The 22,545-nt window shown below is 41.7% G+C and overlaps 2 protein-coding genes across 11 annotated transcripts in view; both read left to right on the top strand.

Annotated features, from left to right (window-relative positions):
- KIF5A (kinesin family member 5A) overlaps positions 1-12,158 on the top strand; it is a 59,994-nt gene extending 47,836 nt beyond the window's left edge. For 4 of the 8 annotated variants that reach the window (XM_039368162.1, XM_039368165.1, XM_039368160.1 and 1 more), the window contains exons 24-30: positions 4,961-4,981; positions 6,629-6,845; positions 8,157-8,307; positions 9,282-9,364; positions 10,004-10,031; positions 10,198-10,322; positions 10,770-12,158. In XM_039368162.1, the coding sequence (XP_039224096.1) occupies positions 4,961-4,981; positions 6,629-6,845; positions 8,157-8,307; positions 9,282-9,364; positions 10,004-10,031; positions 10,198-10,276 (579 nt within the window). In that variant the 3' untranslated portion in view covers positions 10,277-10,322; positions 10,770-12,158. The remainder of the gene's footprint in view (positions 1-4,960; positions 4,982-6,628; positions 6,846-8,156; positions 8,308-9,281; positions 9,365-10,003; positions 10,032-10,197; positions 10,323-10,769) is intronic. The other 4 variants (XM_039368167.1, XM_039368163.1, XM_039368166.1 and 1 more) reach the window with 2 other exon arrangements.
- A 6,200-nt stretch (positions 12,159-18,358) lies between these two features.
- PIP4K2C (phosphatidylinositol-5-phosphate 4-kinase type 2 gamma) overlaps positions 18,359-22,545 on the top strand; it is a 43,614-nt gene continuing 39,427 nt past the window's right edge. The window contains exons 1-2 of one of the 3 annotated variants that reach the window (XM_039368150.1): positions 18,359-18,497; positions 21,210-21,288. Coding sequence is in view for 1 of the 3 variants with exons in the window: in XM_039368149.1 (XP_039224083.1) it covers positions 18,369-18,497 (129 nt within the window). In the remaining 2 variants the exon portion in view is untranslated. The remainder of the gene's footprint in view (positions 18,498-21,209; positions 21,289-22,545) is intronic. The other 2 variants (XM_039368152.1, XM_039368149.1) reach the window with 2 other exon arrangements.

The following is a 22,545-nucleotide window of genomic DNA, read 5'->3' as shown; positions in this document are numbered from 1 at the left end:
GATGGAGCAGTTGGAGAGAATAAGGGCAGCTAGTGAATTCAGTGCTATTTTCGTTCTTATACAGTAGTTAGTCTATTGAATAGGAATCTTTTTCCCTATCTCCATTTTGCAGTCTCCATGTATTGTAGCAGCATTGAATGTGTGTTTGTAAAGCCATTTGGATGCTCTCTCAATTTTTTTCATTCACTTCCTAGGACATGTTCTTAGTTTGCTTTGGAGTTCACATAAGGCAGGATCAATATATTGCTCAGGCCTACTCTCTGACTCTTTCTATAATAAAACTCCTGCCCATATCTGTTCCATTTAATATTAAGTTTGCTTAAATCACAGTGGGGAATAGGTGAGCCTGATAGATATTGCCAAATGATAACTCCTGGAATTTATTTCCCGCCTTTATTATTTTTATAAACAATTCAAGATGATGAACATACCTAATACTCCTTCCTCCTCCTTGTTTCCCCACAACAATGAAATGGATTGGACTGAGAAAGAGTGACTAACTCAAAATCACACAACCAGCTTTCATACCTAAGGCAGGACTAGAACTCACAGTCTCCTGGTTTCTAGTCTGGTGCCTTAACTGCTGCACCAAATTGGGTAAAAATATGATCAGCTTTTCTGCAAGGCTGGCTAGAAAATATGGTTTACCAAATTTAGAAGACAACAGGTTTCTTCTTCCTACTTTTCCATCGAAATAGAGTCCATTGATCCCAAAACTCATCACAAAGTCTTGGCTTATGCTGAACTGTCTCCTGTTTTCTGCTAATCCATAATAATTTGCCCTTCGTACTGTATCAGTATCCTTGATTATTTGGCAAGAGTTTAAGAGAGAAGAGGTGCATGCTCATATCTTTTATCACTCCCTACCAGAGGGTGTATTTCTGAGTGTGTAGCAATTCACGAGGATTATAGCATGTAGTTCCGTGGATTTTAGGGAATCAAGAATGTATATTTAAGTTTAGATAAATTATGCTTATGTACAGGAAGAAGAAATAGAACATTGTAAAAAAATAGAAATCAATGTGTCAAAATAAGATCTTCTGAGAAAAGGATACGTAGGTAATTCAGTAAGGCAGTGTTTCCCAAACTTGACAATTTTAAGGCATGTGGACTTTAACTCCCAGAATTCCACAGCCAGCAATGCTGGCTGTGGAATTCTGAGAGTTGAAGTCCACATGCCTTAAAATTGTCAAGTTTGGGAAACACTGCAGTAAGGGTTCCCACAAATTACTGCATGGTGTGCTGTCTGATTATTGTTGTGTCTTCATGCAAGCATTAAAAGGAAATATTATTAGTCATATAAATAGGGCAGCAGAGGAAAAGAGTTAGGGAGAAAAACCTAATACATTATCTAACTTGGTGGAATGCATGTGTGTGATTATATACATTCGTTGGATCTTTACTTATAGCTTCATACATTTTATTTCAGTGATAGATAGGCAAATTAGTGCCCCCTGGAAGTTTTACAGTGTAACTTAACTATTTACTCGCTTGCTTGGCCTAGATTAACACTTCAGTCACTAATCTCTCTGGAAGTATATATAGTACCATTGTGAATTAGTTAGAAGTTTAAACATAGAAAGATCAAATATAGAGGAGTATGGAGATGGTCTTGTATGCAGCAGCCATTACAAAAAAATTAGCTTAGCTTGGGAAGATGGAGGGGATGGGTGAGGAAGAAGCTCAAGATTGCCCTGCCTTGATTCACTTTGGTATAAAAGGGAGAGAGAAACTCTGTCAGGCTTTCCAGATTCTGTTATTATAAGGAAGTAGAGTTTCATTACTTCCTAGGAAGTCTGTTTCCTGACCTGGTAAAAACATTTTACGATACAAGATTTTTAAAGTCCCAGATTTGAGCTCTTTTGTTGATGAGTTTTGCTTTCAGAGATCACGAGGAATCCAAAGCCCTGTGGCTGGAATGGAAAGAAAAAAGAGAATTGTATCTCTCCCATTATAAACAATAGGAGGGACTTTTTAAATGCCATGTAAGAATGTAGCAAAGGGAGCAAGAGATATTTGATTCCTGCAGATAAAGGTGGTCCTCGGCTTAAGACCACAATTGAGCCCAAAATTTCTGTTGCTGAGATATTTGTTAAGTGAATTTTGCCCCATTTTACAACCTTTCTTGACACATTTGTTAAGTGAATTTCTGCCATTGTTAAGTTAGTAACACAGTTGTTAAGTGAATCTGGCTTCCCCATGGACTTTGCTCCTCAGAAGCTCGCAAAAGGGGATCACATGACACCTGGACACTACGACCATCATAAATAAGAGCCGGTTAGCAAGCGTCTGAATTTTGATCACATGACCAGTGGGATGCAGGAATGGTTGTAAGTGTGAAAAATGATCAAAAGTACTTTTTTCAGTGTTGTTGTAACTTTGAACAGTCACTAAATGAACTGTTATAAGTCAAGGGCTACCTGTATAAAAGCCCTGACCTCTTCCTATACATGTCAAAATTTTAAAAGATTGGCTAATGTTTCTGCAGAGGCCAAAAGGAGGGATCTCAGATCATCTTTCTCTCTCTTCCCAAAGAATTCTCCAACCCCAAGGGAAAGCACTTTTATCATCCTTGTGATGTTCTTACAAAGTCTATAGGGGTGCAGTCTTAAATTAAAAGGCAGAAGCAGTATATATGATTGTGGTTGTGCTGTTATACCCATTGAGCTGGGAGTAATCCCAGCTTTAGGAAGAATGTAAGATTGTTTCAGAAAGAGAAAATAATTCAGGCCAATGTCTCTACCAAGAGACAGATCATAAGAAGAAGAGCAGCAATAACAACAAAACTTTTAAAAGAGCTAAAGACCAAACCTATAATTCCCAAAAGGGAAATGCACTGTTTCAAGAGCCTTATTTTGCTGATAAAATATTATATTTATTTTGCCTTTCAGGGGAGGCAACAGAAGTGTTTTTTTTTAAAAAAAAAAATAATGTACTTAGTGCAAGTTTTCCTTCTTTGAAATTTCAACCTCCTTCTCTTGGCCTTAGAAGTGGCTTAAGTGGTAGATGTAAAAATGTAAAAATTCACAAACTACCAGTATTCATCTCCCTTTTTTAACTGCCTTTCCAAATAGTGAACATTTTGAAGCTATGTTGTAAGTTTAACTACATTTATTAAGAAATAATTCCTTGAAAAACACTGGGTTTTTTTTTTTTTTTGAGATAGAAGTTTCTTGGCACAATTTGCATCCTGTGATAGTTTCAAAACAATAAAGTAAAAAGGATAAGAAAGGCTATCCAGACATTTGTTGTAGCAACAAGGAAGATTCCAAACAGAGTGAAGGAATCATTCACAAATAATTATGTGTCCTTTTTTAAAAAAAACCTGAAGAGTTTTGAGTGATGAAACACTTGAGAAATATTTATTTAGGTGGAGGCGGAAAACCTGAGGAATATGCAGCTGGAGGATGAGCTCATGAAGCTAGCCTTTTAGTAAGTCCAATCATTGATCCATTGAATTAGCCGAGGTTAAAAGCAGATACAGCAGTCATACAAAAAGGGTTGGCAGCATGCAACAAAGTGTTCCAAATCCATAATCATAAATGAAAAACAGACGTACAGATCATATCAGAGTGAGACAGTTATAACACATGGCCCGTATAATCAACGCACTGCGATTTTGGGACATAAGGCAACAAGATGCATGTTACATCTAAGAACCCTGGCCTCAGAAACTTACACCCTTGCAGGACTTACTTCTCTGTTCTTTCATACTGCGGCATGGACATATTGCGGGGGGGGGGGGGGGTCAGTGAATCTTCTTTAGGATTTGAAGAAGTTGGAGAAATGGGATCCAGTTCAGGTTCCGCAGCAGAACTCGGGTCTCTAGGGAGGTTCTATAACATGGGTGTCAAACTCGCCGCGTCATGTGACATGTCGCGAAGTATTGTGACTTTTTTCCGCATTGCTGGAGCTGGGGTGGGCATGGCTTCCACATGATGCAACCGGCCCACGGGGCCAGCAGTTTGACACCTCTGTATATAGCCTCCTAATAACCGTTTCCTCTTTGTCTGCTTCAGGCTTGGAGCTCTCATCATCCTCTGCAACCTTGTTTACTGAGATGCCAGGGACTCAATTTGGTTTTTCTGCATGCAAAGGAAAAGGTGCATCCACAAATAATGTGTACTCCCCAGCAGCAGATTAAAGAATGGCTCTTCCTTGCTTAGCTTTATCCATGAGAAATTACCATTTTTGTCCCGCGGGAACGGTGTCTTCTAGTACAATACAGAAAACACTCCTTAGCAGCTGGCTCAGCAGGAATTACCCAGCTCTCTTATCCTGGCTTTCAGATTCTGTTTCCAGTCAAATTGGTACTTCCGTACTTCTCCCTTCTGGTTCCTTTTTCCTTCCCAACAAGCCATGAAACCGTGGTAGCTTTAATTGAAAACCTCACACTTGTTTCCAGGTGCAATTTGGTGAGATTTTGCAGTTGGTCTTGGGAAGTTTCAAGCAATGAATGGAATGAAAACAGCAGGAAACAGAAAGAAGTGAGATGGATATGCATTTCAGGCTTTAGGCCTTTCATTCCCTCATAAAATCATATATTTACTGAAGTGAGGAAATTAGACAAGATGGCGAACTACCAAAGGACTATGTGTATTTAGAAAGAATGTTGGTAGGTGTTTGCTTATATCCATTCCCTGCACTGCTTCTCATACCCATCACATATGATTTCCAATATCCTTGTTCTGTTCTCCTTCCTCCTTCAATCGTCTCTGCTTACTTTAGCTGAGTAAGATGGTAGAAAGACATTTCTGCCACATCTCATGCCCAAAAGAGAGAACTTTCCTTATTTTCAGATCAGGAAAGGAAGATACTACTCTGATAGCAGCAGCCAGAAGCAATAGACATTGCTGGGGTGTATCTCTCTGGGTTTCCAGAGCAGGGTTTAATTGGGGACTCTGCTGATGCGCTCAGTCATGTCTGTATCCCCCCTTTTCCCATTGCTGCTGTATCCTAGCTGGATCGCTGGGTCTCCAAGGTACCGTACAGCCTCTCTCACCTCTTCCTCTGCCTGTTGGGCTGGGCAGGAAATGTTTGCACTTGGTAACCAAATTGGGAGTACAGATATATTTTTTTGAGGGGAGTGTGAGGACATTGATTGGGGGAAAAGGTCAGGTGCCTCTTTCTCACCATTCCTCTGCCATGGCAACTCCATCCAGGTTGGCCCTTTGCTGCCATGGCAACCACTACCATTGTGGCCTTTGTGTCTGTACAAAGGCCTCATTCTCAGCAGCTTCATGTATGTGGTTTCTACTATCCATTCTCTTGCCATGGCAATCCTGACCAAATCCTACACAGCATCTGTCACAAAAAGAAAAAAAAAGTTAAAGCTTAGCTGTCCCACACTAAAATCTCAACAGCAATGCTCTTTCCTCCACTACAACGTTAAGTAGATACAAATAAACATCAAAATAGATGAATTTCAGATAATTTCCCAGTTTGAGGCCACATAGCCTCCTCAGTAACAACTAAAATTCAACTTGTATTGGTCATGCTAGCTGGGTCTGATGGGAATTGTAGTCCAACACATCTAGCAGACATATTACAGAAGATTGCCCTACAATTTTCTGGAAAAACATGGTTCATAAATTCTCACTTTGTGCTTCACCCCCTTTCTGGTTTGATATCAATCTCCGAATATGGGAGCTAAATGTTATTATCTCAAACATTTTCTCTCCCTCCCTTGGAGGCTGGGCTGCCCAGTAGTTTTCCTGCCAATTACTATTGTGCTGCTGGCTGCCCCTTGAGTAATTGTTCATCTCAGGCCATTAAGCTGTCACCTCATGTTGCTTACCTGCCTGGTGTTTAATTCAAGTTTACATATGGTGAGAGTTAAATGGATCATTGTGAGTCCTCGGCCTTTATCTCCCAACCTTGCATTTCATAAAATGTTCCCATCCCAGCATGGTGCATGGCTTGGATCTGCAGCACTTGGGCAAACACTGGGGCCTGCTTAATGGGAACAAGGGATGGGTGTCACCTGTAAAGGGCAGTGGCTTATCCCCAGCATCTGTGACAACCATAGGTTGGCTTTAATAGATGTGCAACAAAGAGAACTTCAGTTGGTGTGGTATTTGGGTTATTTTTTCTCCATGTCATTATAACCTGGAGCAGTGGCCAGTTATGTTAAAAATGTCCCTTTTGAGTGTTTATTGAAATGCCTCCGAGCTCTGCTGCTTTTCACTCTGGCATTCCTCAAGGCCAGCTCCATAGGAGTTTTCCATCATGGCGTTCAGAAGTAGGGCAAGAGTAAACATAAACCTTGTTCTTTCAAATTGATATGTTGGCTTTGAATATGCCCTTCATATGTTGCCCTGAGGGGCATATTCAGACATTCCTCCAAAATCTATGATAGAAGGAGATAAGATGTTGTATAGCAGTTCCCTTCTAGGAAAAAAAAAATCACACTTCTGAGGTGTGAGATTTCCAGGTAGATCAGATTGGGTAGAATTAGTGCATACTGTGTCTTTTTCTGGATAAGGGCAGAATGCAAGAAACGGAGCAGAACCATCGTGAGATTGGAGGCAAGAGCAAGTGTTTCAGGTGTTGAGGAATGGAGTTGTTCTGCCTTGTCGGCTTCACCTCCCTTACTTTTCTTTCCCTTTCTTGTCAACGTGGGTCCCAGCTGGTTCGTGACAATGCAGATCTGCGTTGTGAGCTTCCTAAACTGGAGAAACGTCTTCGGGCTACGGCTGAGAGAGTTAAGGCCCTGGAGGGTGCACTGAAGGAAGCCAAGGAAGGGGCAATGAAAGACAAGCGCCGCTACCAGCAGGAGGTAGATCGCATCAAGGAAGCGGTGCGCTACAAAAACAGCATGAAGCGCAACCACTCTGCGCAGATTGGTAAGCCAACAAATTCTGTAGATTGGGGGTTAGATCCTGGTGAGCATGGAGAGAGTTCTCCGTGGTAGCAGGTATTTTATTGATAATATGTTTTAGGAAGGAGCAGATATCTTTTCTACTTGGCTGAATGTGTACATTCCAGGAAATCATAATGCAGTATTTGGTAACACTGTGGAGTACTTTTGATTCAATTTGGAAAAGGTAGTTTGGAAGACTATCATATCAATGCTGAATCAATCTGAAATGTGTTAAAGCAGTCTTTCATTTTCCACAAACGTTTCTCCTATAGGCACATGATCCTTAACATTTTACAGGTAGTCCTTGACTTAACGACTGTTCATTTAATGACCATTCGAAGGTACAATGACCTTGGAAAGGGTGCTTTACAGTTTGTAAACTGGATGTTGTGAAACATTACATGATCATGGGGTGTGTATGTATGATGTTTCACAACATCCAGTTTTTAAACTGTAAAGCACGCTTTCCGAGGTCATTATACCTTCAAATGGTCATTACATGAGCAGTTGCAAATGCTTGGGTGCTTGGCAACTTGTTTGCACTTACAACCAGTTGCCAAGTGCCCCATGATCATGTAATCACAATTTGCAATTTTCTGCACCAGTTTTCCCAGAAAATCCGTAGGAAAGCTGGCAGGGAAAATTGCAGACTGCTGCCACCTACCACAGAGTTGAGATTCCTTCTGTGCAGGAAGCTCTTTGAGAGCAAAAGGGCTGCCAGCCAGGTGGGAATCTCAACTCTGCATGGAGATGAGATTCCTTCCTCCCCACAACTTGCAGGCAACCTTTGAGAGCAAAAGGTCTACTTGCCAAGGGGAGGGGAACTCCTCCAGCAGAATTGGAGCTTGGATCCCTGCAGCCCACTTCAGTAGCACCCTTCCATGCATGGAGGAGAGTTAAACTCTTCCAATGGGGTGGAGAAATAGAACTCAGATCCTGAAAATCCTAGCTCCATGAATTAATTAATAAATTAATGGTGTATGTTTGTGTGTCTCTGTGTGTGTACACACACACACACACACACACACACACACACAGAGAGAGAGAGAGAGAGAGAGAGAGAGAGAGAGAGACCATACATCCTTTATTATAATGGATAGTCCTTTATTTCAGAAAGCTTTTCTTTAAATTTAATTATTTATTTTCTTGGTTTTGCTCTTGAGCTTTCCTTTGTAAAGAAAAGTTATAAACAAACAATTTTATAATTCTTATTCAGATTTATCCCTTTTTTCAGTTTGTCCTTTACTCTGCCAAGATAATATGGTTTATACATGACATTTGTTTCTTCTTGAAGCTAAACCAGTGCGACCAGGGCACTATCCAGCTTCATCCCCGACCAATCCTTACGGTGTCCGTAATTCTGATTGCATCAGCTACACCAATAGCCTCTTCCAGAATTATCAAAATGCTTACCTGAATTCTGGCAGCACTGTGCCTGACAGCTAGTGAGTATATTTTACTTCTACTTCCATTACATTATGCAAACTGTGATTGGTTTAAGTTGTGGTTGGCTTAAGCAAATTTCCGAGATGAATCTATCAGTTTTTCAGGAGGCAACCTGAAGAACATTTTGCTCCATAAGTCAAGCTTTAATGTGTCATCATTTCATTTGGTTTACATTAAACCTGATCTAAAACATGTCTTGTCTTAGCTATTGGTTGATTGCAAAGAGTAGGCCTAGGCCAACTGTATTTTTTTTTTTTTTTTTGGATCTGGACTCTGGAATTCTAAAATAATTTGAATGTACAAGATCCACTATATATTATCATGGGGAAAAGAAGGCATACCAGAAGAATGAATTTGTATTTGCTTATGTGTTGGCTGGTATAACCTACTTTTTAAAAGATAATCTAGGATACATCAAGTCTGAGCTGGAGATATAAATTACTCACCAGATCATTACAATCTTCATAAATACACAGGAAAAAAATAACTGGCATTAATAACAGAACATTTTTTTGACAAAAAAAAAGACTGCTATGTTTGGCTGTGTAAGTTTTAAATTGGAGAATCAGGTACATGTTCATCCACATTGAGGATTTCATGAGATGACTATTTTCCAAACTTGCTCTCTTCAGGTTAACTATCCTTCCTTTGAATTTAGTACATTTAGTAATTTGAATACAAGATCTCAATAGTCATCTATTTCCTACATATTCTTATTTAAAAAGGCTTTTTAAAAATCATTTTGACACACAGATCTTCTCTCCCCAGCTTTTAATATCACATTTGGCTTTAGGGTTCCCTCTTTTATTACAGCACGGCTATCGCTAGAAGTTCCCCCTCAGCTGTAAGCTTCAGTACTGAGCCAAGTGGAACAGAACTGAGATAGCTAGATACACATGGTCCTTTTAGCATACATAACCTATTAATATCCATTCACTGCTTATATATCCCCTTTCTTTTTCCATTCATGCAGCTTTACAAATGCACCTTCCAGCAGTGGAAGCAGCTCGTCAGGTGCCCCTCTGACCTCCTATCAGAAGCTCAATATGGATAATGGTAGGCTATTAGGAAGAAAAATAAATAGGCTCTTAAGGAGAAGGGAGGGTGCCTCTTGCTTTCTGTTTGCTTAGACTGGGTTTATTAGCAGCTTGAGATCATTGCGGCCACATTTAAAGGACCAACTTGATGAGGATGTAGTGCAGGGATCTTCAAACTTGGCCCTTTTATGACTTGTGGACTTCAACTCCCAGAATTCCTCAGCCAGTGTGCCTGGCTGAGGAATTCTGGGAGTTGAAGTCCACAAGTCATAAAGGGGCCAAGTTTGAAGACCCCTGATGTAGTGTCTTTATAATGAAAGTCTGTTCTCATATTCCTGTTTCTTGGTTTACAGACATGGGTTTCTCTCACAAAACAAACACATGGGATGGGAAAGCTAGAAAGCAAAGAAAATAAACTGAGAGATGGCTATATCGGTAGAAAATACTTCAGATTTGTGATTATCTTGTGCATAAGGTGCTGGTAGGTTTATGTTTAAGTTTCAGCAAGGCAGCACTTTCCAGGCAGAACTGAACACACACACACACACACACACACACATACACGAATGGCACTGTTTGTCCCTTCAGCATGTGCCCTTTTCTGAACTGTAATGCTTTTTTTTTTCTTTCCTTGTTCTTCCACTGGACGGCTGCACAGGAAATGCCACAGACATCAATGATAACAGGTGAGAAGCTGTTGCCTAGCCATTGGAACAAACAGTTTTCTTATTTCTTCAGAGTGGTTAGTTCCAGGGATAAGTCATTTAATTTTTTGTATACAAAGTAGAGGGAAAGCATTTAGCAGGGAGGGAAGGTTTGAGTTACTCTGTGTTCCCTTTTCCTCTGCTGTAGAAGTGACCTGCCTTGTGGTGTTGAAGCTGATGAGCAAGCCAAGCTCTTTCCCTTTCACCAGGAGACTGCAGCCAGCTAATAGCTAATATCACCACCTGCCCAGAGCATCTAAACACAACCGTTAGGTACAGTCCATCATATGTACTCTATTTCACCAACTTTTTATTGCATCTCTTAGTATTCCCTCTTCCCAGGACTCCATTAGACTTGCCCTTCAGCTTCCTCCAACTGGGTAAATATTTTTCGCACAAGATTTGCTAGATACCTTTTAATTAAAACAAAATAAACTCTGTCCTGCACAAGAGGTATAGGGTGGGTCTTCCCCCCCCCTTGCTCCTTCACTACAGAAATCCTATTTTTGAATTTCCAGGAATAAGTACTCTGGCTGGCTGTCACCAAATCCGTGGACTTGGTGATTTAACAACACTAATTTTATCTCTGTTAAAAGCTACTGGTGAATTGCAGAACTAAATGTAGAAAGCTTCCTCCTTAGTATATAGCTGGAGAGGAGCTTGTATACTAATATCATTTCTATTGACTTTTCCCTCTTCCCTCTTTTCCTCATCTTGTAGTTTCTAAATGGGATGGAAGCCTCAATCCTGCATGCTGCAGCCGGCTTTCCTTGACTTCTGCTACAATTGGCCCTGTCCTTGTGTCCTGCTCTCTCCGTGTCCTGTATATTTATCAGCTGCTGCTTCACTCTCACTGTTTCTCTGTCTTACTTAACTAGAGAATAATGTATTCCCTTATCTCTTTGGATCCCTGCTCCCTACTTCAGGAGGACTTGTGCCTCTCCTTTCCTGCCTCAGTTGCCTTAAGGGATGGGCTGCTAGGGAAGAACCTAGATGTAGAAGCACCCCTAATGTGCAAACAATTCTTACCGAAGAGAAAGGGCATAAGGTATTTCCCACGTGACATAATGACCCTTGACCTGCAGTAGAACACCACTAACCCCAATATCTTTAGGTCTTACTGTAAGAATAGAAGTTGAATACCTCCAAGTAGGTAGGCTAGAACTGTTAGTGTATGTGTTTGCTGACTTTCAGATAAGGCCTAGAGCTTTAGTATCTAGTTCTTATCCTTTGGGGTAATCCTCAAAGAATATAAAATATTGGCAGCTAGCTTCACCTTTAGGAGTTTCCCATGATGCTTGAGCCTCAGCCTTTATGGACTTAAATTTCCCATTTTTCTTAGGTCGTCATGGCACTTCAGAAATGGCCTGGAAAGTCTTCTACAGAAAGGAGATCCTGCTAGTCATTTCCGTCAGTTGATACAATGTTAGGAATGCTGCCTATCCTGAGCAGTTATTGTTTCCTCAGTGGGAACAGAAGGTTCCAATGGGTGAGGAGGATCTTATCCGTGGAGACCATAACTCCTCTATGAGCCAGCAACATGGCCTCAGGAATATAAGTTGGCCCCATTTCATTCTGTAAACAGGAAACTGGATAGTAGTTTTGCTTTTGCAGGGCAGACCTGTTGGATTTGACAGGTAATTCTCTAGCAAGTCCTAACCACCATAACCACTGCATATCTGGGGCACAGGCTGGGGGCTAATGATTCTGTAAATGAAACAAAAATTAGGCTGCTATCAACATATTTTCAGTTGTTCCCTTTTATTATCTCTTGATAGCTGGCTCAGGGGCCTTTCATTTGTGCTCCCATGTGTATATTTTGAGGGAACAGTGAGTCCACTGCACATCTTTAACTTAATGTCACCACTTCTGAGTCAATAGGGCAAACAGGGTTGGGGGGGGGGCAGGGAAAGTGGCTTTTACAAAGGATTGCAAGCCTCTTTCCTGTCGAACTATTAAACAGCAATAACCCTGTTTAACTGTCTTCTTGATGGTTGTTGACATCCCGTCATTTTATCCGTCTGCTCAGATCACATCAAATGTTGCATGTCAAGCTATTCAAAAGTTTATTTAAAAAAAAAAATAAACGAAGAGTTAAAAAAAATAACAGGTTTGTGTACTCTGTTACTGTGTCTATATAGTAAAGATTCCCTTAGGTCAGCTGTTCTCAACCTGTGGGTCGTGACCCCTTTGGGGGTCGAACGACCCTTTCACAGGGGTCGCCTAAGACCATCGGAAAACACATATTTCTGATAGTCTTAGGAACAGAGACACTGCCAAAGCTGCCGCCGCTGCCGCCTCAGGAACACACAATGAACGAACCAAGAAAAGGAACTGAATGAGGAGAGGGGGCGTGCCCCCGTGTGTTTGTGTGTGCGTTTGTGTACAGTCGCTACTTTCAACTCCCAATATTACGAAGAAAAAAAAAGATTGACGTGAATAAAATGTGGTGGAAGACAAGCGCTCTCTGTGTGTGTGTGTGTGTGTGTTTGTATGTCTGTGTGCGCGCGGTGTCAATCATATTCTTTCCCTCGTCACGCACCTTGAGCCACGACGCCAATAAGCGTCTGCTCTCAGTTCGTGACAAGCGGGGCTTTTCTCTCTTTTTCCATCCCTGCTTCGAGCGAAACGTTGAAAACCATACGACACTGAGAGGTGCGTGTCCCGCTGGCAAGGCTCAGGGGAAGCGCCAAGATCAGCGCCCCTTTCCGCCTGATCGGTGCTTCTCCGAGGCCGGGAGAGCTTGGCCCCTTTCCACCTGATCGGTGCTTCTCCAAGGCCAGGAGAGCTCAGGGGAAGCGCCAGGATCAGCGCCCCTTTCTGCCTGATTGGCGCTTCTCCGAGGCCGGGAGAGCTCGGCCCCTTTCCGCCTAATTGGCACTCCTCCGAGGCCGGGAGAGCTCAGGGGAAGCGCCAGGATCCGCTCCCCTTTCCGCCTGATTGGCGCTTCTTCCGGAGCTGATCCTGGTGCTTCTCCTGAGCCCCGAAGCACCAATCTCCTGGAAAGTGGCATTGATCCCGGTGCATCTGCTGAGCCCTGAAGAAGCGCTTATCACCTGGAAAGCAACATTGATCTGGGCCAGCGCACTCACACACACACAAACACGTGCGAGCAATTACAGCTGAAGGATATTATACAGCTGGTATAATATATCACAGTGGTGGCGAACCTATGGCACGGGTGCCAGAGGCGGCACTCAGAGCCCTCTCTGTGGGCACACGTGCCGTGGCCCCAGTCCTAGGCCTTCAGCTGGCTTTTATGAAACCTTTTCGCTTTAGGCCTCCGCCGCTGTGTGCAAAAAAAAAAAAAGGTTCAATCAGTCAATTTCAACTTCTCGCAGGAAAAAAAAGATCTTGCAAAGTTGAAATTGATTGATTGAACTTTTTAGTCCCACCCAGTCTGCTGTTACCACTGCGGCCGCGGCCACCCAATTGGCCACACCCACCCAATGGGCCACACCCATCCGGCACTCGATGATGCATAAGTGGGTTTTGGGTTGCAGTTTGGGCACTGGGTCTCTAAAAGGTTCGCCATCACTGATATATAATAAAGGTACAAAGAGGGGCAATCAAAATCATTAAGGCTTTCCACAAGGGATGGTTATGATATTTAGCATTTTTTATATTAGAACAAAACTATTTTATCACGTATGTATATATATATATCTTAGGTCTTTGGTTGTTCAGGTTTTCTCCCGCGTAAAATTGGAAGTGTCTTGGCGACGTTTCGACGAAGTCCCATTCGTCATCTTCAGGCTGGTGTTTTCAGCCTGAAGATGACGAATGGGAGTTCGTCGAAACGTCGCCAAGACACTTCCAATTTTACGCGGGAGAAAACCCGAACAACCAAAGACCTACATACAAATACCCGCGAAAACCTCAGAAAACATATATATCTTATAAAATATAGGATATATTTTAGATATATCCTACATATAAAAGCTCATAGTAGCTTACATAGGGCTCTTCTCATTTTATATCCATAAAAATAATGAAATAGGTTGATCTATGACAGAGTGACAGGCCAAAAATCACTCAGTAGTCAAATGAACTCCTTGGTCAAATAAGGACTTAAATACCTGTTGTCTCAGTACTAGTCTAACATCTTAACCATGCTACATTGCCTTCTATCAGTGAATAAGAAGGGGTATAAGACATGTATTTAAAAATGGATAGGACAATGTATTTCTCTCTCTCATAATATTACTATAACATTATATTACATAATACAATACTACTACTCAGTCTCATTAAATTAAGTTGAATAGTGGGAGATTTGAGGCAGATACAAGGAATTATCTCTTTACATCAGACATGTCAAACACAAGGCCCGGGGGCCGGATGCGGCCCACGAAGTGGTTTCATGTGGCCCACAAAACCATCCTTGAAACAGTGAGGGAACAGCCCCTGCTGCCTTGGCCCTGGCCCAGGCCGGCCAGGGGCCAATGTACAATTTTGTGGTGGCCATCTATGCGGAAACGCATTCAGTCTTAGCTTCACAAGGCCGTCTAGAAACAGCGAGGAACCAGCCCTGCCGTGTCGGCCCTGCCCCCCTGGGTGCATGCTGGGGAAGTGTCACCCTTTGTGAGGAATGAAGAAATGGACCATGCCTTGGCCCTTGCCCCGGTCCCACCCCCTTCTGCCAGAGACCCACTCCTCCCCTGTAGAACTGGCCATGCCCACCTAGTAGGCCACATCCACTCCATCCACGCCCACCCAGTAGGCCGCACCCACCCTGACCACACCTACCCGCCCCCCCCCGAGGGCAACCGCAATGCTGATGCGGCCCTCAATGAAATTGAGTTTGACACCCCTGCTGTACAGCCAAAGTCTCCAACCTTTTTAATTTGGTGGCCCACAAAGGGAGGCAGGCACTGCTACGTGTGCACATACAAATGGGCCACACCTGTGTGCATGCAAAAATGAGCCTTATGCGTGCATGCACAAATGGGCCATGTGTGAGCGCATGCGCACCTGTAAACGGGGCTGCTGAGTTAGATCATTGGACAGATCCACACAACTTTTCTTATGTTCTTGTAACAAGAATAAAACTTTAGATATTGGGGCTGAGAATAATGGTACTATGATAATGGCATGGTAAACATCAGTATTAATAATAAGAAAAACAATAATCCTGTGCAATCTTTCTTTCTCCCTTTTGGTGCAATTGTATGAGAAAGTTGTGCTGGAAGGCAATTCCAGGAACAAACGGTCTAAAGCACGGGTGTCAAACTTACATGATGTGTCACGACGTATTGCGACTTTTTTTCCATTGCCAGCTATGGGATGGGTGCAGTTTCAGCATGATGCATCTGGCCTGCGGGCTGGCAGTTTGACACCCCTGGTCTAAAGGTTAAATGTCTAAACCTTACTGAATCCTGTTGTGATCACAATTGCTAAAAAATACAGTGCTTTCTTGCCGTATTGAAGTAGATTTACATTCTACCTTTCTAGTCAATGTAAGGATGGAAAGCTGCTAACCATCAATGACATGAAAGGGTATAAAAAAAATATTCAAAAACATAAAACAATTCATATGTTAAAGTCCAAATATAGTACCTGGAGGATAGATATCTGCTGGTGAGTAAATGATAAAATGTAGATTATGATTTCATCCAATATGTGCTGGTGTCATGACAACCCCTCCCTCCCATATTGGCACTACAGAGACAATCTTGCGTCATAATATCAGAACAGAGGCACCATCACATTAGCTTTGTGATATCAGAAACAGATTATTGTGTCCAGAACCAACATTGAAGCTTTTCTCACGTATGCCAGATAGACAAGCCTCTGAAAACTACAGTGGGGAAAAGTCTATGAAATATTTAGAATACTCTATAATCCTGCAGTACTGTGACCCACAATGTGATTAGAGCTTCAATTAAACCTCGTTAATAGATAAAAGATGTTGGTTATAAAAACAATACAGAAAAGGGTATACTGCCATGCCTTTATTACACGTATTGAGCCAACATTTACTGTCTTTGAAAAAAAGCTGGATTTAGCATGTGTCAGTGCCTCTAGCTCAGGGGTGTCAAACTCGCAATGTCATGTGACATGTTGCGACGTATTGTGACTTTTTTGCGTGGTTTCGCTATGATGCTCCTGCCTGCAGACCAGCATTTTGACACCCTTGCTCTCTAGCCCTACCTTCCTCTTGCAGCTCAACAAGAAAGATGGGAATAATTGCAAAACATTCCTATAAACTGCAAATTATCAACAAAAACCACAGCTTATATTTGAAAACTCCCAAGAGTTCAAGAAAATCAAAGAGGCTTGATAAAAATGAAGAAAAGAATTTTTACTGAAGAAGAGAATACACTATGAGCTCACAGATGTTAGAACTTTCTTTGAAGAGTTTAAAGACTGCAGAAAGAAGAAAGAATACAATATTTGACCAAAATTAAAGTAATGGGTTGCTATTTGGGGGTGATATTTAATGGTTTCTAGATTAGAAATGGAGGATATTTCTGGTAATCTTTTTTTTTATTATTGAAAATTTTTATAAACTTTTTACAATAAAATACCCCCCCTCCCACCCCATAACCCTCCCCCCTCCTTCCCAGAGCTGAATACAGGGTTAAAGAAACAAACAAAAAAAAAACATACAAATTGATATTTCTGGTAATCTTTGTTTTTTGAGTGGGACTAAATATTATTTGAAGAAAGGAAGATTCAGATTGGATGTAATAAATACAATTTGTAATACTTTTAATTTTTGATAACCCTAACTGGACCTTTAATAGGGAAAGTTGAAGTTTTAGACATGGGCTTACAGAAACTGGGGTGAGATATGGAATGAAAAGATATTTGGTTTCATTTTAAGAGATAGCAATAAGTTCTTAATGTTGATTATACTCTACTGCTAAGGATGAAGGGGGAGGTTTCTTTTTGTTTTTCCTTTTTCATCACTTTTTAATTTTTAAATCTTTAATGTATTTCCTTATTCTATAGTTCTGTAAGTTTTAACTTGTATAATTTTTAATAAAATTATTGGGGAGAAAAGAACAAGCAGGGCTGTTCTCTAACCCAGTGTTTAATTTTTTTAAAACTTCTTTCCCTTAGGTCTCCTTTCCACTACTAAAAATTGAGGAACATCCCCCCCCCTCGGAAAAAAACCTTTTTGTTTGTATGGGGTTTGTTTGTATGGGTCTATATTTACGGTATTAAAAAGGTCAACTGAAATGGGTTCAGATAATTAGTTTGAGGCAGATGGGTCTCAATCACCTTTCCCAGATTGGTTTTGAGTCTGCCCTATTTATAGCTTAGGTTTTAACAGATGCTACAGCTGGAACATTCGCTAACAGATTATACAGAAATACTGTACATAAAGAGATGTCTATTTGGTTCTGCCCACTGTCTTTTTGAGTTCCCAGGTGAACAAATTTAGAACAGCTCAAACTTTGTAAGGTTAGTAGTCCAGTAACATGTCTGTATATTTTTACTGAACTATATTTATTCTAATTATCAATAGGCCAGTTTGGTGTAATGGTTAAGGCATCAGGGTAGAAACTAGTTCTAGTCCCACCTGAGGCACAAAACCACCGTATGACCTTGGGCCAATCCCTCTCTCTCTCAGCCCTGAAACAGGCAAGGCAAACCATTTCCGAAAAACCTTGCCAAGGAAACAGCAGGGACTAACCGAGTCAAAAACCGACTCGGAGGCTATATATGTATATATTCTGTTACTTAGAATTTATGGCATAGTGACTCCGACCATCTCCGAAAACACTTTTTTAACGAAGGGCTCGATGAACTAACACTCCTGCCTAGTGTAGCGACCACCTCCTCTGTTCGGCTACATTTTTAAATGCTGCCCTGAACCCTTTTTTCCTTTCCAACTCTTCCTCTAGATCAGAGGCGAGAAAGTATGGCTCTTTTATGACTGTGGACTTCAACTCCCAGAATTCCACGCTCAGGTCATAAAAGGGCCAGACTTCCCCCCCCATCTCTGCTCTAGTTTCATTCATTGTGTACCTGCAAGCGCCATGTTAGCTTTCTTCCCATAAGAGGTAAAGTACAAAAAAAAAAAAGCGCGTAATCCTATAGAGAGCGTCACAAAGTAGGCAATCACCTTTTTGCTAACGCCTTCCTCCCTCCCAGGCCTAACACACACACCCCCAAACGGACGCCACAAAGCGTCCAAGGAGCCGGCGCCCTCTCCTCTGTGACGCAGCTGCCCCGCCCCTCCCCTTCGGGTCACGTGTGGCGGGATCAGCTGAGCGTTTACTTCCGTTTGCCGGCGTCGGGGTTGCTGTGAGTGCGAGCGGCCGGGCGCGTGGGGTAGGCGCCGCTCGGAGCGGAGTCTCAAGGAGGATGGCCGCCTCGGTGGGTCCAGGGACGCGCACGAAGACCAAGAAGAAGCACTTCGTCCCGCAGCGCGTGAAGGTGCTGCGCTCGGCCGACCCTCTTCTGGGCGTGCTGGCTTGGGGGATCAACCATCAGGTAGTCGGCTTCGCCGAATGTTTCTCGGGCGGGGGAGAATACAGAGCAAGCCCACCTCTTTTGCTGGGTTGCCTCCCTCCAGCATCTGTGCCTGGATAGAAGGAAGGCTGGATGGGGGGGGGGGTCCGACGTGTCAAGCCTCGATTGGATTTCTCTTTCGCTTTCCGGGTTGCGGGATCTGTACCCATCGGGGCACCTTTTGGGGGGGGGGTCGTCATCCCGCCCTCTTGATTCTTTGACTCCTAACAGTTTCGGAGGGCTGCTCGGCAGTGGTTAGTTTCAGAAAGAGCAGATGGAGGGGAATGAAGGCAAATCTATCTGTCCCAGGGTGCGAGATCGAATTTGGGTCGGTCACCGGGGACCCGGAGATTTATTAGATCTCAAGCTAGAGAGGAGACCACCAGCCAATTCCAGGGCTGAAAGTTAGACTGAGAGGTCTAAAAACCTCCCAGAAGAAGGCACAAACTGCTTCAGTAATGAGATGCCATGAACTCATCATGTGTTAAGTTTGACTTGAGGGAGACCGTAATTTTGTGTGTATCTTTTCTCCTTTTTCTCTATGGAGATTCTCAGTCATCCAAAGGTGAAAAAGCACCTTTCAGGTTTCTTTTTTTTTTCCTGTGCTCCTGCTCCCCACATCTGGTGTTAGCTATTGTTACTATGAGTGTTTTTGAATAGCTTTCCCTACTGTGATGCCCTCCGACTGTATTGTTTTATGACAGGACTAAATATATATATGGGGTTATCTCTGTTGGCATCACTTTGGGGAAGGCTGCAGTAGGGTTATGTTTTGTCTTATTCTGTCTTATGCTCATTAACATACTTGCATAATTTTCCTCTGTTCTTGCTGCAAACTTTTATATGCATGGTAGGAAAAGTATATTTGTATAAGTATAATAAAATTGAAACATGTAATATATTTTGCACAGATATTTTAACTTACTTTGCTTCAGAATCTAGTGAGAAAAAAATTGTCTACCTGTTAGTAAGTTGACTAATGCCATAGTGCTTAATCATAGTCCTGATTCATATGGGAGGAGATTGTTCGTATCTGTTGAAAAGGAGAAATTGAATAGTTCTGAGTAGGGGCTCTTATCATTTTTTCATACATATCTGGATTCATATGATATCTAGATTCATATGATTTTCCTATCATAAATTCCCTAAAGAATTATCTGCCGGATAAAGAAATAGTACAATATAAGTCAATAGGTTCATTTCTCATAAGCCAGTTTAATCTGCACATTCCATCCTCAGTGTAATACATGAGTAATGACAGAATCTAATTTACCATTAATAGAAATTATGAAGTCAAAAGCAGAGCAAGAAACAATCACAAACATGACCTTGAAATCATATACTGTATGAGATTCTGATGTATGTGAGAGCTATAGACACCCCTTGTGGTTACTGCACAAAATGCTGCTTACAATTTTTTACAATGAGGGCTAGAAACATGGGTGAAGCAGTCAGAAACTGATGAAATAAGGAGCAGTTATCCAAATCCAAGGTTATGTCTTCTAAGCTAGAAAAGATTTAAGTTACCAGCATCAAATTCCTGGGTGTGCAGCTAACGAATAGGCTGACTTGGTCGCTCAACAGTGACAAACTGGCGAAGTGGGCACAGCAGCGCCTGCATTTTCTGCATCGCATGAGAAAAGCACATCTTCCTTCCCCTGTCCTGACCACTTTCTACAGGGGGACAATCGGGAACATCCTGTCAATACAGCCTCACAGTCTGGTTTGGAACCATCACTGCTTCAGACAGGAAGGCAGTGCAAAGAGTGGTGAGAATGGCCGAAAAGATCATTGGCAGTTCCCTCCCTCCCATCCAGGAAGCGTTGCTTGAGCAGGGTCCGTAGGATTATCTGGGACACTACACATCCTCTTCATGACCTGTTTTCCTTGTTACCTTCTGAGAGGAGGCTTCGTGGTATCCGTAGCAGAACATCCAGATTCAGCCATAGTTTCATTCCATACAGCATTCACCTTGTGAACTCTCAAGCTTCCTCCTTCCGTTATATATATTCAAGATGGACAGTATTTAATATTTATTTGCTACATATATGTAGGGGTGTGGGTCTATACATATGTTGTTCATAGTATGTTTAGGTGTGTGTCATGTATGTGTTTCACTTTCAGAGCGGACAACTAAATTTCATTTTTGATGTGTGCCGTTGTGCCCACAGTAAAAAAATGACAATAAAGGTTATCTGTACATTTAGATGGTGCTGCTGAATGCAGAATTGCTGTGCCATTTTCTCATTACCTCTTCCATCTCTTTGACAGAATCTGACACCAGGGAATCACCCCAGAAGACCATCGCCCCAGATTTTTTAAAGATATTAATTGTAATATTTCTGGATTTGATCAATGCTTTAATATATTCTAGAATATTTAGAGTTGTTTGAGCAGGCAGCAGAAAATAACATTGAAATCCCAAGGTTATTTACTGGTTATTTATGTAATAAATTTATGCAATAAATAACCTTACACATTTTGAAGTCTGGCCTCATTCAAACTCTGAAAAGAAGGCAGCTTTTCATGGATGGGTTGGAAATGGGAAGGGAATCTGTGGCATCTGATAGCAGAACATATATTTCTGCCTACCAATGATTGCACTTTTTGTTTGTGCAGGCCTCAGAGAGGCAGAGCTTTATTTCATTGTCTGCCCTTTCTAAGCTTCATTAATCCCTTCCCCTCTGATTCCAGCAGTTTTATGACTCCAAGCATATGAGCTTCATGATGCAACACTAGCATAATACAGATTCCAGAATTAAGGAGGTAGCTGGTACGTGAGCCTTACTGCATGCTTTTCTGGGTTGCAAGCTGTTTTTGGTGCTGTAGGCTAAGTCTCTTGATAGACAAAAAGCCATTTGCTTCCTTCCATTTTGCTCTTTGGTGCTTGCAGAGTTGGACTGCTGAGTTTGAGTTTTGCCTAAAAATATGCATGGTTTCTTTTACCGCTAAAGAAACTGGATGAAATGCATTTGCAAAAAATCTGATTTTGTCTTGGCTTCTTTCCCAAAACTGGCTGAAAATATTCCGATAACTTTTAGTTGGTATGTTTCTAGATCAGTATAAATAACTTTTTAATTCTCTGTGCTCTTTTTTCCTCTATACCCAATGCGGCTGTTTTTCCTTAGATCAGGGGTGTCAAGCTGCCGGGCCCATGGGCCAGATGCATCACGTGATGTTGCGAGTTTGACACCCCTGCCTTAGTTGGTTTCCATTTAGGATTTGCTTCTTTACAGAAGTAATGCTGGTTGCTTTACAAAACTGAACTTTGTTTTGTATTGAGAACACTATAAAACAGTATGTTTTAAAATGCAGAGTGGTACAAAATCCTTATTCATTCTCTGACTCATAGCAATCATACAAAGGAGATGGTAATTTTTTCCCATTATGGAAAGGAAACTAGAATAGACTTCATCCTGATATCACCTTAGCTCCAATGCAATGAGCTGTTCTTTCCAGCAGGTGAGTTCAGAGTTCTAAGAAGGGAGAGGTTCTTGCAGCATGCAGAGCTGAAAATATTTCCCCTAATGAAGAAAGCTGTGATGGGAAATAAATGGATGCTTTGCTCCACAAAAGCTTCTTCTCTCTATGCTTTCTTCCTTGGCTGGATCGCATAGGAAAGATTCTTGAATGTCATATTGTGGAAACTGACTTATATGTCCTGATTCTGTATGAGTTATTTGCAAGCATTTGTAATAGATGGCTTTGCAGTGTGTGTGACATTTTCTCTTTAGGGGATGTTTTTTTAACAAGAGCAGAATAGCTGAATGTATGTCATAACCATCTGAGAAATGCAACTTGAAAATGTGATATTGTCTTAAAACCTTGAAATCTGTTGAGAGTAATACCAGTGTTTCTAGATAATGATAAACTAGCTCTAGCTCATCAAATAACATTTCATTACAGATACCAACTAAGCTGTTAGAATAACTGGGCAAGTACCAAGATTAGGTAGCATTAAACAGATTAAAGTTCCCTTGAAGTAGAAGCCAAGAGCTGACAGGTAAGAGATTCCTGGGTCTTATTCGCT

Source organism: Crotalus tigris, unplaced genomic scaffold (genome assembly GCF_016545835.1).
Source record: "Crotalus tigris isolate CLP2741 ecotype Arizona unplaced genomic scaffold, ASM1654583v1 scf7180000020655.604591, whole genome shotgun sequence".
In the NCBI taxonomy this organism is placed as follows: domain Eukaryota; kingdom Metazoa; phylum Chordata; class Lepidosauria; order Squamata; family Viperidae; genus Crotalus; species Crotalus tigris.
This window is presented reverse-complemented; position numbering and strand designations above follow the sequence as displayed.